We start from the raw sequence: 17481 nt of genomic DNA, 5'->3' as shown, positions 1-17481 counted from the left end.
GAAGTGGTGCTGGCTCCTACCCTGGGGGTTTTTAAGAGGAGGTTAGATGAACACCTTGCTGGAGTCGTTTGACCCCAGTACTCTTTCCTGCCATGGCAGGGGGTCGGACTCGATGATCTTCTCAGGTCCCTTCTGACCATAGAAACTATTAAACTATTAACCTATTGTGGAAGAAGTCTCTCCTGCCACAGAGAACTTAAACTGAACATGGTAGTAAATAGGACCCTGGTGATGCCTCCTCTGCTGCTGTGGCTGGAGTGTGCTAATTATTCTCTAAGTTGCTGTGGACTGGATCCAGTCTCTTCACTAGCTAGATCAACCCTGCTCTAAAGGGTTTTCTTATAGCTTAGTCATTCCGGTGACCCTCGTTGATGTCAATGACAGACTCAGAGCAATATTCTCAAGGACTCATCATATCCTGACTACAGTTTTTGCTTCCTTTTCTTAATTATTAAATGCACATTCATGTCAGTAAATAAAATGAATCAATCATCAATGAATTTGAGTGACAGCTTAAGTATGATGGGAATCTCTGGCCAGGAAGCAATCGGAATGGTCAACAAAGGCTCTAATCTACCCAAACAAGAATTCATACTAGCCACACTAATAATCTCCCACAGCTTCACCTGGCCAAAGAAATATGACATTCTGAGATAAGCATTCAGACTCTATTCCTACTTGATTTCTTTGCTGACCAAAACATATTAGAACAGAAAAAAAAAAGAATCATCATATTCAAACTTCCTCAGATTTAAACATAGGAGTCAGATAAAAACAGAAATGGAAAAAATGCTGGGGCTATGTAATGGGGGCCTTCTTGGGGCCAGTCTACCAACGGCCCACCCATCTGTTTCTGGGCCAACCAACTACCTTCTCTTCTGCCACGCCTTGTTGTTACCTAATTAGGTTGTTAATTAGACAGGAGGCTGCCCATTTCTTGCCCCGGTGCCAGGGGGCGCCATGTGCAGCTCCCTTCCTCCCCTACACTTAAGCCCAAGCCTTGGCATCCTCTGTTGTTAACATCACCGGCCCCACACTGGGCCCCAGAATCCTTCAGTCTAGACCCCTACATGATCCCTCCACTCAGGCAGCCTATTCCACCTTCATTTGGGCTGCCTAGCTCCCTGAAACTATTTCCCCTCTCAGGTGTGGTCCCCCCAGGACCTTTGGCCACACAGGCCCTGGCCTCACATCAAAGCTCAGTCAAAACCCCAGGCCTGCAGTTCTGGGTGCCCCTCAGGGTGAGCCCCTGGCCCTTTTGACCATTCTGGTCCTGGCCCCAGCATTGACCAGTCAAGGGTACTCTACATGAGTCTTCTGTGCCTCCAGCCCACTCTTGGGTCCAACTTCTGGCCCCTACTAAGTGTAACCCATCTGGTTGTGGGAGCTGGGGTTAAGGCACCCTGACCCGCCTTTCACCGGGGTGGTAACTGGACTGGCATTTCCTGGGGGCTCCCACCACTGAGAGCCCCACCAGGCCACCCACTCCTGACAGGGTGCAGTTTTAGGTCATGGCCAGGACCAGGAGCCTCCAAACCATATCCTAGAGCTCCTGCCATTACCTCCTGCCCTTATCTTCCAAGCAGCTTTGCAGCCAGGCGATGTTACTGCGTGGGCTGCCAGCAGCAAACTGTTCTGTTTATATGGGCAGCCAGAGATCCAAAATGGCCACCACATTCAAGCACCTGCTGGCTGCCTGGCTGAGTCCTTAAAGTGGCAGGCACCAACAGTGCCCTGCCACAGGCTAGAAAGAAATTCATCTGGGGATGAAAGCAAAATGTAATACAGTATATATATGTGTGTGTCTGTGTGTGTATAACTAAAGCTCATTTGGTAAGCTTTAGTTAAAGTGCCCCTACCACCATTTTTCAGTGCAGGGCTGCTGATATATATGATGCTCCACGTACTTTAATTAGAGTGACTCTCAGAACCCCCCTACTCCCCTTCCAGAGCACGTTATAAACACCCCATAGTTTTAAAGAGCAAACCAAAATGACTGCAAGCCAGTCACCACAAATGCATTAGGTCTTTCAGTTCATTAAACACCCCTATTTTGGACTGCAAATTTTCATAGGTGTCTATATCAAAATGTTGTTGTGGGGAACCTAAACTGCCCAAGTCCCTGGAAAGACAGAAAGGTAAAAAACACCCCAACTTATAATCACAGCACTGAATTCAGTTCAAAGCCAGTGGTGAAGTGCCCATCTTTTGTTCAATAGCTTAGTAGCTAGGCCAACTGCCTAGGAAGTGGGTTCAGCTCCTGCCCCAGATTGCAGTGGGCCTTGAACCCATGTCTTTCACTTCTACAACAACTGTTCTAAGAATCAGGCTACTCTGAAAAATGTGCACACCTCCATCACCTCATTCTGAAATGGCTATCTTCAGAAACCCCAGAAAAAGCTGTACTGGAAGTGGGACTAAGCAATTTGTCAGGCTATCCATGAGGTGTTTGTATTCAGATGCCATTCAAAGACAAAAATTTAGACACACTCCTAAACCTAAATAATTCTTAGTTGTCTCTGAAATCTTTCTATTGACTATACAGAGGTCCAAGGCACCAATCAGGGCACTCCGAACTGCCTTCCTGGGACAGACGCTCAGAAAGGCAGTTGGGGCAGTGCCTAATCAAGGTGCATACTGAGACAATTTAAATACTGGCCCATGTTAATACAGCAGTACTCCCAGGTTTACATTAGAATTAATGTAATTAGTTCTCTGCAAAGTACAGAGCAGGGTTTATTAACCTGTTGTTTTACTACTTATTTACTATGCCAGCACCACCACTCCCCATAAACTTGAATCCTATCTCCCATCATGGCATATGCCTGTGTGACTGCTATAGTAACATATTGCCTGGAGCCTTATTTGTCAGCGAGATGTGTGTTAGGATATAGACTGTTTAGTACAGGATGCTTTGATCATGCTATAAGATATTTTATTAGAATATTTTATTTGATGCCAGAGGTTGCCTTATATGAAGCTGTTAAAAAAACAAACATTTAGGAAATAAGCCATAGAAATAATACACTAATAAAAAAGAATGACCTCTCAAAAACTCAAGAAAGTGTGAAATGACCTGGAAAAAACTCAAAAATTAATAAAACATTTAATAAAATAAAAATGCAGCAGCATATTCTGTAATCTTACCGTTCCTGTTGTGCCCAAGGAAAGGTGGTTCATCTGTTGGGTCAGGGGGCCCATCATGCTTGCTGGCTGCATTGACATAGTATGGTCCATTGTCGGCGTTATCACAGCACCCTACAAACAGACATCATTGCCATCTCACCATTTATTTTTTTTAAATGTCATAAGCATTTTTTAAATAAATGAACCTGGCTGAAACACTGACATTAATCTTAAAAGAGACTAATACAGTTGTCACTTGAGATTTGTTTTGTCCTCTTTGACAGCCAACATATACACATATTATTTGTAGAACTAATCAGGCCATTTTATGCCAGTTCAAATTAAGTGTTAATTTTGACTTCACTGCTTCTGACAAACAAATGCATATGGTCTGTCTATGATGAATGCTACTGTACTTTGCAGAATGTCTGTCATTTGCATTTTGCATAATCTACGTGGAACACTGACTCTCAGACACCACACATATGTCCTTAATTTTCCCTGGAATTTAAAATCTTCAGTCTGAGATAGGCAACCTATGATGGTAATTGCCTTGGCTTTTCCACTCTCAGTTATGAGTCCTTATTTATGACATTTTACAGCTGATTAAGTATGACTAGTTATTGACAATCGGTATGGTAGAGACAGCCACTCAAAATATATGCGCACACACATGCATTTTCCTCTCTGCATGGCAACAAAGAGGTCAATAATAAACAAGGGGCAAGCTATAGCAAGAATAAGATTCTGAACAAAAGATTAAAAGAATTCAAGAGAATTGTTCAGGAAAGCTTCTGTCATTTCCAGCTTTTGCTCTCCCAGCTTTCAATGAGCGTTGGAACACTCATCCCTTTACTCACGCATGGCTTTAAAGTGGCTCTCTCCTGAGCTCCTCTATGCAAAACACTGTTTTCTATATTAACTAGGCTAATTCACTTCAGAAAGGAGTGAGTTGCTTCTTTCTCCTACAAAAGGGAGAAGATACTGCATTCTTTATGTTCTTTAGCATGGGACAGTCAAGGCTCATCAACTCATTTGAACATGGTATGAACCAAAAGATAATTAAACAAGAGTAAATAACTTGAGATACTTGCAGCTGTCAGTTAGTATGAAAGTTATGGTATATTCTGTGCAAACAGACTGCATAAAGTTACACTATGAGAGTTAGTAAAAAATAAAAAAAGTTTGTGAACCTTTTTGTGAGAAACTGTTCACTTTTTTCATTCAAAATTTTTAACAGTTCTACATACTATACACTGGAATTGAGCACAAAGAATTAAAAAAAAAATCTCTAAACACATTGTCTGATTGTTTTAAAGTGTTTGCCTCACATTTACACTGAACAGTTGGGCTCATTTCTAAGGATCAGACCGGAAGCAATAACTCCAGTGTTTTCAACTGCAGGTAAAAAGATAAAAACAAATTGGGTAGAGGTGTAACAAGGCAATGTTGGTGCAGAGGGCAGCATTGACTGCTCTGCCAGTAGTGGCGGTGGAGCCAGATGCTTGTTTTTGCTGCCCTCGCCCCCTGCTTCTCCCCCTCCCCCCAGCCCCCCGGCCAAGTTGGCACCTCAGTTATGCTATTGCAGTTAGGGAGATTGCTTTGTTCTTCCAGAAAGTCTTCTTCTATGTATGTCTGATTTGAGAATCTTACTGATCCTTGGATATGAATTTACTGATTACTTGGATGCAATGTTCGAACGAGAGTTGACTCAAATCAGTTTTGTAAGGCATTAAAGTATATGGGATACACACCCACATACACGATTTGCCCCACACCAGGCTGTGTTATTTACATTGAAATAAACACTTAGGGCAAGTCATCAGATATGCTACAGAAAATACGTTACCTCCATAGAAAAGCTGTGACAGTCCTGTATGCATTCTTATCAATATCAACAGCCTTATGAGCGTGCATGTTTCTAATCCTCAATGTTTATGCAAATTTTGTCTCCTTGTTATTGGCTGCTTTGCTTAAGATCAGCATAGATGTAATTACAATAGATTAATTCATCCCACTTAACTTGCCATGGAGCCATTCTCCACATGTCGTGGAAAAAGTTCTTTTAAAAACCCTATTTCCATCACCTGTCATTGCAAATTTTTCTTTTCAGTATTTCAGATGCCTCACCTCACCTTCCAAATCTCCTTATTCATTATTCCTTTCCAGCTTCTTACTCCCTAATTGTAACCTTTTTCCTTTAACACAAACACTACAAAATCTGCTGGAAGGGCATGACAGTGAGCTTCTTGGGTACAATCTAAAGCCCATTTAGTATTTATGACTCAAAGCAAGAACCTTTTTGCATTTTGTCTGCCGTTTTGCCAGGTGTTCAGTTTAAAAAAACCTGGAATGCCAGTCATGCTCCTGAAGTTGAGATCTGGTATGGCCTTGGACCATCCATCCTTGATTTATTAAGTGTGCTGTTTGGTTACAAGAAGAATTAAAAAAATATGCAATTATGGTCCAAATGACCTGAACCAGAATAAGGTATTATAGCTTAAATTGAATTAGTTAACAGTAAAAACATATCCCAGCTATTCCTACAGGCAGTTTTCCCATTTTGGCTAGGAAATAGACTATTTCCCTAAAGATATCGGTGACCTTAGCTGCTTGTCTGTGACAGAAAATGAAAAACCGACATGCATGTCAGCCTCACACAGCATGTATACATGGCTGATCAATTAGAGCCCTGCATGATACAGCGAAAGAAATGACTGCCAGTAGTAGCAGCAGCAATTAACTTGGGAGGCTCCCAAGGACAATAAAGTTTAGCTCTTTTTTTCTGAGATCTCTATCATGATGGCATCATTGGGGGGAGCTTGGCATGATTACAGATGTGACAGACTGATAGTTATAGCAGTGTATAAATTTAGGAGCCTAGCAATTACGGAAGAACTGCAGTAAGGAAAATGTTGTGATTGAGGATGGTAAATACGAGTGCCAAACATCAGTGGAACAGTCTGGTAAAAAATGTTTCTTTCTGTAAACAAGATGCAGTTTTTGTGAATAAATTATTATAAAATTTTAAGAAAAAAAGATCCATCTAACACAAAGTTTATTTGGAGATAACAGACCAGTTTAGCTACTTTTTAAAAACTGAACAGGTATTCTAGTCTTACAGTTTACAACCGAGAACACACCAGAAAAAAGAACAATAGTGAACTCAAGAATCTGCAGATTTCTTAAGACAACTTAAAGGGTTAGAAGCTGACAGTTACCTAGACCAGAGAACTGCATGCATTTGCCAGTCCATTAATTCACCAGAATTTGCAACATCCTCTTATGATCTTGTAAGGAAAAAATTATACTTAATTAAGGAAATACTGTCTGGTTGTTAAGGCAACACTAGTTCTCCAAACCATAATACATTTCCTGAAGCAAGCTGTCAAATCCACTTGTATTCAACTTATTTAGCTGCAGAAAGCAACAAGGTCTTGCATCAGATGTTGCCATCTCAGTAAATGTAATTTAACTTTCTTATAATATATATAGCATGTGTTTGCTGACAGGGTCCACTTGGCTAGTGTTAAGGCTCAATAAAATATTTTCATCTTAGCATCTTAAGCTGTCTGAGTTTACAGAGTGTGTAAAGCAGATAGAGAAAGACCTTAATATGCTGTAATTCTATTGAAGGCCAAGTTTAGTTTAAAAAATACAACTACAGGAGAATTTATGATGCTTTTATCACTGCCTTTGCCAATGTAACTTTCCTGCCACTTACTTAAGTTTGTACTTCTATTCCCAGATAATTAGATTTTCATAATTTCTGCAAGAAATTTCCATCATCTGTGTGGGCCTGATATTCAAATGGTTACACTTGCTCTGTGTGTTGCCCATCAAAGCAGGGGGCGGAGGAAGAAATTATATTTACAGTGTCAAATTTAAAAGGCAAGTTCTATATCTTTAAAATCATGGCTGGTATTATGGGTTTTCTTTAGAGATTTACATGGAATCCCGTTCATCATTATTATGAAAGCACTTCAGTTTAAACTGCATGCTTCAGTTTACAAGATAAATCAACCTCCAGTGGGCTGGCAAGGTTAGTGAGTCGACCTGAAATAGTTTGTGTTTGATAACATACAAAAACTGGAGAAAGCATTTGCATTTTTCAGTGAGGAAAAGCTTAGCTTTCAGAATCTGTCAAAGGAGCAAGCATTCCTGATGTACGAGCCTGACAGAGTCAGGTAGGAATAGTAACTTCCCTGAAAGATTCAGAGAAGCTAAAACTTTGTACTCAAGTGTTTGGTGTGGTTTTCAAAGCACAATAACAGGGGATTTCCTGCACCAGAATCAACTGTAACCAGGAACAACACATTATTTGGCAAAGCGGCATGGCATGGTGCCGTGTGCATCCCACTGCTTTTAGCAGTGCAGCAGGAGGCAAAGCGGCATGGCCCAGAAATTCCAATTAATAAGGTATTCTGGTTGGTGAAGTACTGGATAACAGAGATTTTACTGTATGTAGCCATTTATACAGAATAATATTTATTCTAGAAAACAAAACCAGCTACAAATCATGAGAGAGTTTTTATAACAGCCCACTTCTTGTCTGTCCCAGGTGCCAATGGGCCTTTGTACACACCAAAAAATCGGCGATTAAATGCCCTTTTGAAATTGCTTTAATGGCACTGCTGTTTGCACATTTGGTGGTGTATTCCGCTTTAATGGTGATGTTTGTATGCTTGGCGGTGTAGTCCACTTTAAATGACTTTGGTACATAGCAAGATAAAACACCTCAAAGGTGTTTTAGTTTGCTACCTAATAAAGTACAACAGTGCATGGGGGTGCTGGAAGCCAATGTGCTGGGGGCTTGGTGGGCTCTGCCCAGTTCAGGGGCTGTGGGACCCAGTGGCAGCCAGTGCAGGCAGACTCCACTGAAAAAAGGATCAGCGAGCCTGATCCTTTTTTTTTTTTTCTCCCCTGCCTGAACCCAGTGCTTCCCTCTGTGGCTGAGGGGGGAGCGGGGTGCAGTTCTTCCCACCCTTGGGACTGCCTGGGCCAGGTACCAGCAGTCAGGTGCTGCCTGGGGGACCCCCTGAGCAGCTCAGGGACTGCTCCTGCCCCCCTGCTGCCAAAGAGGTAGGTAAGGATCAGGCCCCCACTCTTGTGTACACCCTGCAGGGGTTTAGTTCAGTTTAATTCTTCCTAAATTAAAGTGGTTTTTAAAAACCCACCATTTCAATTTAGGGATAACTAAACTGAATTTAACCCCCAGGGCATGTACAAGCAACCAAAACAGCTCATATATTAGACCAATAGATCATAAGCAGGGGTCCAGGTTTTCCATTTCTATGGCCAGGCAGGGTGGTGGGAGGAGCCCCAGCAGCTGCAAGCAGGTAAGTCAATGGGGAGTGGGGGTTGGAGGACCAGGGCTTAGGGGTGGCCTGAGAGGCTAGAGGGGAGAGCATGTGTGTGTGGCAGGGATGGGTGTGTGAGAGGAGGCAGGTGCCTGCTGGCACTGGGGAAAGGTGTCAGAGTGTCAGGGCTGCAGAAGGTCAGGGAGTCTGAGGCAGTGCTTGGTGCCACTGACAAGCCTAGCTCCATGCAGTTGCTAGAGGTGCCTGCCTCTCTAGTGGGGAAAGGGGGCAGTGGAACTTTTGATGATAGCAGACCTTCATGGGTGGTGGGGAGTTGTGTGGCTGGGCTGGTGGCTCCAGGGGCCATGCTCTCAGGGGTGGGGTGGCCAGGAAATACTGCTGTGGTTGTGGCCAGACTGGCTGGTGCAGTGTGGGAGCCCTAACCCAGGGTGTGGGGTGCCACAGGCCTCCTGCCCTCCAGCCTGAGCCAGGGCCACACTCACTCCATCACTGTTGAGTTGGAGCTGCTGCAGCCACTGCACTGTGGCCTGGGTGGGACAACTTTTGGAGGCCCTCACCTTCTTCCTGCTACCTGCACCATGGCCTGGGGTAGAGCTGCGCTCTGCTTCATGCTGCTGCTGTGAAGCATGGCACTGGTCTTCCCTGTTGTGCCACAGCCCAGCCCCAGTTAGCAGTCCAGGGCAGTGTGTGGTGCCCCAGTTGCTTCCTGTGTTTCTGTATGAAGTGCACTGCATACACCTCATGCTGGAGGCCATCCCTGCTGCGTTGCCGCAAACCACCATCCTGGTTTGCATTGGACCGGGCAGGGTAGGGGCAGCTGTGGGCCTCCTCTGGTAGGGATTGGGGTGGCAGAGGGCTGGTGATGGGGGGCTGTGGCTTGGGAGTGAGGGGTACCATGGGCAGCAGAGAACTGTATTTCAGGAGTGAGGGGCACTGGCAGGGCCAGGGAGCTGCAGGTCAGGAGTGAGGGGCACCAGCATGGCCCAGGGGGGCAGCAGACTGTGGGTTGGGAGTGAGGGGCAAGGCCAGGGGGCTGTAGGTTGGGAGTGAGGGGCATTGGTGGGGATGAAGGCTGCAGGTTGAGAGACTGAGGGGCACCAGCAGAGGCAGGGGGCTGTTGGGAGTGAGGGGCAGCGGCAGGTCCAGGGGTCTTTTGACTGGAAGTGAGGGGCACCAGCAGAGCCAAGGGCAGCAGTTGAGAATGAGGGGCACCAGCAGGGATGGGGGGGTGCTGTGGGTTGTAAGTAAAGGGCACTGGCAGGGTTTGGGGGGCTGAGCTGGGATTGAGGGGCAATGGAATGAACAGTAGCAGGGCAGCAGCATATCTGGGTTGCTCATCACAAGAAAGCAGTACTGGGGCAGCTGCAGCTGGACCCACATTCTGGTAAGCAAAGGGGATGGGAGGAGCTCCGATTTTCCATGATAACCCCCCCCCCCCCCAAATCAGATGCCAAACCAGGTAGTTTCTCCTGGAGGGGTTTGTTTTGGAGCAGATCTATCAAAAAGCTGATCAGCTGTGTTGAGGGTTGTGGGGGAAGAGGTGGGATAGCAGCACATCTGGGGTAGTAAATAGAGCTGCAGCTCTGTTCACCAGTAGCATCAATTATAAAATTGCAACATTGAATAGCAGATTCCTTCCCCTTGGAGGGAGAGCAGGGCATGCTGAGATGGTGGGGGTCTGAGATACTATGCACAATTTACATATAATGTTACTGAAGATAGTGCTACAAAGAAGTTCCTGTCTGAAACAAGAACTTTCTTTTGTGGTAGATCCACTATCTCCATAGTGGATACGCCAATTTTGTGCATTACAACTGCATGCACACTCACTTCTTAGCAGAATAAAGGTATATATAGAACTACAGAAATGATGTGTCCGAAATCTCAGTTAACACATTGATGGAATTAATAAGGATAGACCAATATGCTCAAAAAGTCATCTCCTTGACCAGTGTTGTCTCAGTGTTATCTGTTTCACTGCCAGCTGTTAGCAGAAGAAATTTTGCCAGGTAGAAGTAGTATATCCTTGTGGTCAACTGCTCTGAAATCACAGTTATCACTAACCATACTTATGTTATAAAAGATAACAAAATTATTATAAAAACAAGAGCAAACATAAGAAATCAGAAGTTATACATTGAGATACAAAGATATAAGAATAAACAAAGATATGGAAATAAGATCAGACTAAATATCTGACTTTACCCTCCATCTTAAGGCCAAGAATGCAACTTCTACTCAGCTCAATGCATTAGAAAGCAGCTTCTGCCTCTGACCTTAATGTCATAGCCTCCTGCAAATTCTCCTGTCAGCCTACTTCACTCATCCTGCTTGCTGAGGGCCTAAAACAACTTATGCCCAGGAAACGTTAAGAGAAACACTCACTCCTCATGAGATGGCTTAAGTATGGTCATTACATTCTTTGGGGCTAGGGACAGAAGTTACACATAAACCAGTTTAAATGATCAGAAACTTATTTAAAACTGTAACAGAACAGAAGCTTAGTTCACATAAACCAGTTTCAAAATGGCAGAAGCTGGTTTAAGATAAACCCAGTTGAATATAGTATCAGATTTAACTGATTTGGGTCAAACCAGTTTTTGAAACTTCTGTCCCAGACCCCTTCTTGATTCAAGTTAAATCACAGTTCCCCAGCATGCTTTCCAGCCCTGGGCTGGGCTGTGCTGTCTTCTCCAAAGAGCAGAGCTGGCCTTGCCCCTCTGCTCCCTAGCTGGAGCAGTGAGGGCTGACTAACAAGGGGGTGGGTGGAGGGAAAGCCTGGCTGGTGATGCAGCACAGTCTACAGCAGGAGACTGCCATTCCCTAGGCAAACCCAGGCTAGGGTCTGGGGCCAGGGAGGGGGCATTAAACACCCCTTCCCCTGCTCAAACTTACTGTTGGCTACAACTATGGACTACAAACCCCAAAGGCACCTGGAAGCAGGAAGAGGAAGTGATGAGCAACCCTGCAGAGTCCTGCTGCTATAATTCTGGACTATAAATCCCAGAGACCTTGCAGGGCAGCAGGAAGAGGAAGTGAACACATGGTCAGAGAACCATGCTATAGCACCCGCTTCTGGCCTGAGCCACTGCAGGCATGTGGCTGTATTTCCTGAATCAAAGCTCAATGTCTGTTCACTTCTGTTTCAATTTAATGTGTGAAGTTCAAACTAGCCTACAAACACTGAATCGATTCAGCCTTCGTCTTTTTTTACTGTCTGGACTTAGCTTGGAAGCTCAGACTACTATGTATATAACTTTCTGCACTCCCTCTGCCCTTCTCCCCCAACCCCCCAGCATGATGTTTGCCGGACCAGAATACTTTCCTGACATAATTATGTTCAGGAGAGTATTTGCATCTTTTTAGAAACATTCAAAACATAGAATCTCTCACTTAATTTACTCACTGTGAGAAATACTAGGGTCTCTCCTTTTAAAATGTTAATTTGTCATTGTCTGGAAGGGTCTAGCCCATGTGCCTCTGACCAAGTCCACAAGAAATTTAGCATACCCACTTTTAGTGATTACCTCTTTTCAGCCATTTAGGCTTTGTTTTTAAAGAAGTGACACGTAGAAGTCATCATCATATTTTTCAATACTAACTCTATTACAACATACAAGAAATACATTTTATTTCAAATATCACAATGCATATACCTAAGGATAACATGTAGTTTAATGCCACCAATCTTGCGACCAAGCATTCCGTATCAGTAAAACAAACTCAAGAAAACATGTATGACATGCCACGAACACCTCAAAGTATAGTACTACAAAGAAATTCCTGTTTAAAACAGGAAATTTTATGGTGGGTAGATCAAAGCATATTGAATTAATGACCAGTTTAGAAGAAAATACAGTGTTTCTTGAGTATTACTATGTTGCTTCTGCTCCCAAATGGATAAGAACTTACTTCAATTCAGAAGTTTGATGAAGAATAAATACACGTGTATTTTTTGCTATATTAATTTCTAACAGGAATTATGAAAAGTCAGATAAAATATAGGATCACAGGATCATACAGAAGGACTGGAGGAACCTCAGATGATCATCTAGTCCAGTCCTCTGCTCAAGATAGGATCATTCCTGATTAAACCATCCCAGCCAAGTGTCTGCCCGACAAGCTTTTGAAAACTTCCAAAGATGGAGATTCCACAACTTCTATGAGAAGTCTGTTCCAATGCTTGACCACCCTCAGAAAGTTCCTCCTAATTTCCAAACTAAATTTCCTTTGCTGCATCTTAAACCCATTTCTCTTAGTCCTGTGTCCTATGGTCACAGAGAAAAGCCCATCCTTTCTATAATAACCCTTCAATTTTTTAAAGATTGTTATGAAATCCCCCCTCAGATTCCAGACTAAATAACCTGAGTTTTTGCACCGTTGGCTCATAAATCTGCTTTTCCTGACTTCTAATCATACTGCTCTCTACTGTACCTTAGCATGTCACCATATCATAGAAGGAAATCAGATTGCTCAGGCATGACTTGCTCTTCATGAATCCATGCTGTATATGTTCCTAATTACCTTGTTCTCCTCTAGGTGCTTCAAAATAGATTCCTTGGGGACCTGCTCCATGATCTTTCCAGCTATCAAGGAAAGGCTGATTTGTTTGTAATTCTCCAGCTCCTCCACCTTCCCTTTTGTAAAGATAGGCACTATATTTATCCTTTTTTAATCATCCAGGGACTCACTTCACCTCCATGAGTTCTCAAAAAGAATAGATAATGGCTCTGAAATTACCTCAGCCAATTCCTTCAGCACCCCATCCAGCCCTGCTGATTTGAAAGTATCTAGTTTCTCTAAATAATCCCTAACTTGTTCTACTATTGCTCTAGGCTGTTTGTTTCCTCTCTTATCATTGCTGCCAACTGCACTCATCATCTGATAGCTGCCCCTACTTGTGAAGGCTGAACATTTTTCCTTTAGCCAAGAGCACAGGTTATAACTCCCAGATGGCCATTTCACTGCTAGTAACTTTTTGTAAAGGATAAGGACTCTAAAGGTAGGCATATAACATGAGAACATCAGTAACTAAGCTACTTGTTGAGGTGACCTTTTCATGAATTCAGACTCTTCTACCCCAATGTTTTTTATATCATCTTCAATGCTCTCCTATCCCTGTAGCTACATGTCTTCCCCTTATTCAGCACAGGGTTAGTGACAATATACAGATTCCTCAGTAATATTGGTCCTCCAATAACAACACATGCACAAAACCTTCCCTGTAATTATATAAAAGATATCTGCGTTGAAGAGGCAGAAAGGTTTGAATTTGACAACTCCTGTTCTGATACAAATGCCTGCAGCTTTGCTCTAATCACCACTTTTCTATTTTCCCTTTGTCAGCTAGGGGTGCTAAATCTATCTGCCCTGTATGCTGTCATGAGTATTGATTAGTTAACAATGTCATGCTTGAAAAAAGGCAAGTACAATCCTCTTTGCTAAGTATGTGTAGTTATTGTAGAATTATGTGCATGATATGCCTGCCCAAATTGAAGTGCAGGAAACAATACAGAATAAAGCTAATTATCTGTTTAGTTCCAGCATTTAATAGTAGTAATAAATGTTCCACTCAACATAACCATGCATATGAAAATAGCACAAAACACGGGAAAAACACTGGGCTTTCAACTTATACTTACTATACATGAGGAAGTTGAAATACCTTGAGGAGGCAGTATTGTATTATGGCAGATACCTACCCTGTTTTTTCTGTGTAGAGGGCTGAAGGCTGGGTTTCCTAGAATGGGTATAAGCTGAAACTGCCTTCTTTAACAATGTAAAGAATTTAGACAGCTGGCCTATGATAGCCATCTTTCTAGGCTTTGTTCTGGCAAGTGATCTTGAGAACTTTGATGGCAAACTTTATGCACTTATAGTGAAAAGCTGGGGAAGGACATGAAAACTGCTTTATGAGCCGTTTATCTTCACAGGCTACACAAAGGGGAGAGAAAAGTCCCCTGCATCGATAAAAATAAAGATGCGGACCAGAACCATGAAAACCCCGCTGCTGTAGACTTCTATTATGTAAAAACATTTTTTCCTACTTCATTACAAACCTTCTTTATGTTTACAGCTTAGTATAACGGGGTGTTTTAGCCCTTCAAGTGGGAACAGGCAGCCCTATGACAGAAGGCCAATTGTGGAGCTACTGCAGGATACTGAAGGAGTACCCATCAGGAGTTACAAACCCAAGGGTTTGAGCTAAGAGAAAGAAGCAGAGGACTGACTAAAACCCAGATATGCTAAACACCAGAAAGGGGGCAGCGCAAAAAGCCCCTTTGTACTCCCTGGAGAAGGGCTATCAGTTTGGTTTGCTGGTTTGTTAGTATAAGCAAGGGCTGTGCTTACATTTAAAGGACAGGCTGAAGAGCCTCCTCAGGGCAAAGCCATACTATAGACAGGCTAAATTATGGAAATCTGGTACTGGGGTAGCCTGCTCAAAATATTTTCAACTAAAGATGTAATTTCCTCAAAAACAAAATGTTTCATGAAAACCTGTAGATGTTGATGACAGTTCTCAGGAGAGAGGAGACAAATGTAGCCTGTAGCATAAGAGACCGAGTTCCTGCTCCACCTAATTCAGCACAGAAACTTGAATGTGATCCACAAATATTTGCAAATCTGTACCCTTACAATTGTCCGCACACAGTAAACCATACAAAGAGGCCCCGATAAACCATTTGGAATACAACTCTAGGTAAATTGCCTTATTTGTTTAAAAAATTGCTCTTCAAAATTTAGTTTCATTTTAAACTTTGGTACTTTAAATCCCTCATTGCTATTTTATGAAAATATTTTTAAAAAAGTAAAAGCATTTATGACATCTAAAACTGCCTAATCATTTAACACTTCATTTAATTAAGCTAAGTAAATAATCTATTCAACCAATAACATAAGAATGTCATAAACCACATTGCTCTCACTAGAATTAAGTTTGCAAGGCCTAACCTCTGGATTTTTCTTATTAGAGATTGGAGGAATTTGGCAAGTTGCGTGTTTTTGGTCCTTTTGTTCTCTACAAGGATATTTGTGTCTGAGCTTTAGGCTACAGATTACGTGACGCAGACTTGTTTTGGTTTGGTTAGGCCCAATGTTTGAAGTCACTGACTAGTTAGATTCAGCAAGACATAGCATAAAGGTCAGCTACCAAGCAAACTCTGGATTCAAGAAAACAAACAGGGCAATTTAGTGGATTTTCAAGAAGAGCTTAGAGTGGGACTGTCTGAGGACTTTTTCTTTACATATGACTCTCCTTGACATTGTGAAGGCCAGAAAAGAAACAGTTACTGTGACTGGTAATAGATGGGCTATGTTTTCTTTCCTGCCTGATGTCAGAATGGATTTTCTCTTTCCCATGCAAGGTGGCGGATGTGCTGGAAGAAACAAATCATGTTTTGAAAGGACAAGTAATAATACCGCACATCAGAGATGATGAAAAAGGGAAATAGAGAGAAAGTGAATACCAGAGCAGAGATATGGCTACCTGTAATCTGGGCCAAGCAATATTTTATAGGACTGGTGACAGATATGCACTAAGAAGAAGAGGCCCAGCAGCAATACCGCACATAACCAGGTTCTCAGCTTTGCAACCTCAGAAAATCTCTCTGAAGATCCAGCTAGCGGAACTAAATGAGAGCTGCATGGGAACATACCTGAGGTTAATTGTTCGGCCCAACCTGCCAGATGAATAAACCAGCCCATAAAGGAAGACAGATGTTCTTTGTCTGAATGACACACTAAAAATATTAAAAGAATGTTCTGCAAGGGTTAGTTGGACCCCAGGACAGTGTGTAGTTGTCTTCCAACAGAAAATGAGATATAACTCCAGAACTGAACAACAACCTAATGGTGATGGCCCATATTAGTACTATTTCATTTCATGTGCTAAGTCACAGATTATTAAGGATTTCACCATTCCAAAAAGGAGCTGACAGGAACATTCAAATCTCAGAGCTATTTTCTATCCCATAAGTGAGAGAAGTCACCCTCAGGTAAGGGCAGGAGGTTAGTACTCTGCTCTTTGTCAGAGGTTCTGCCTGAGCACAACAGCTTTAAATTTCATCTGGGACTTCCCAGAAGTGCCCATGTAGAAAGTAGTATAGGAGTGTGGACAGCTGAACAGTTGAAATGTTTTTAAATTATAGCAATTTACAGCTGATCTACTGTAGATGTTTTGTCTGTCTGCTCTATATTGTTCTTCCATTTTCTGTGTGGTTCTCTGTATGAGCACTTTGTCAGGTATTGTCTGTGATGATGCTGGTCAAGCTGTAAAGTGTAGTATGTGCGTTTCCTGGAACACCTCAGTACACACTTAGTTCAATGGCAAAGACACAGCTAGATTAACTAGCAACAAAGCACCAATTCACTGACACGCTTGTCCAAAGAGTTATAAGTTGTTAGCCCTGGATGCTTGCAATAAGACACAGTTTCAGATCACATATATAGTGTACCCAAGGCCTAGTGCCAAGTTCCAAAAGTTTCCAGTCCTTTGTATTACACAGCTCAAGCAATTTTGTTTACAACAGATGTTTACAAAAAAAATCAGCATCACTTACCGAATTACCCTAATCCTCGTACCTTTTTTCATTCTCATGCTTTATTGTATTCTAGGCCTTCTGGCATCAGTTTTAACACACAACCTTGTCAATTAATCAATCAACTTTTGTCAAGGGTTTGCAAAGTCATCTTCAGAGGCACCTTAAAAATAAGTCTTTGATCAAGCCTGCTTTTATCCAAGCTGTATATGTATTGATCAATACTTGTATTAATCCATCATTCAGCAAGGCCTATGCTCTAATCTACTGTAAGAGGAAGATAAGCAGGTATAAGAACAGACAGAGAAAACTATTATATTGCTTCAACTGGTGCATGTTCCCAATCAAGAAGTCCTTTCTCTTTATTAAAATGGTTGAATGTTATATCCGTCTACAGCCTAAGAGCCAATACAACTCTATTGCCTCAAACTGTCCCCTCAGCAGCACTTGTGCTACTGCCTCATCCTGATTCAATGCCATCAGTGACACCTGTGTGG

The 17481-nt window shown here is 42.5% G+C and overlaps 1 protein-coding gene across 3 annotated transcripts in view; it reads right to left on the bottom strand.

Moving 5' to 3' along the window:
* Positions 1-17481, bottom strand: part of RBMS3 (RNA binding motif single stranded interacting protein 3) — a 542868-nt gene that overhangs the window by 50317 nt on the left and 475070 nt on the right. For 2 of the 3 annotated variants that reach the window (XM_019536251.1, XM_019536258.1), the window contains exon 10: positions 3148-3258. The exons of the other annotated variant lie outside the window; for it this stretch is intronic. In XM_019536251.1, the coding sequence (XP_019391796.1) occupies positions 3148-3258 (111 nt within the window). The remainder of the gene's footprint in view (positions 1-3147; positions 3259-17481) is intronic. 3 annotated transcript variants of the gene reach the window in all.

Source organism: Crocodylus porosus, unplaced genomic scaffold (genome assembly GCF_001723895.1).
Source record: "Crocodylus porosus isolate Cpor-Errol unplaced genomic scaffold, CroPor_comp1, whole genome shotgun sequence".
NCBI lineage: Eukaryota > Metazoa > Chordata > Crocodylia > Crocodylidae > Crocodylus > Crocodylus porosus.
Note: the sequence above shows the minus strand (reverse complement) of the source record. Positions and strands in the feature narration are given on the sequence as shown.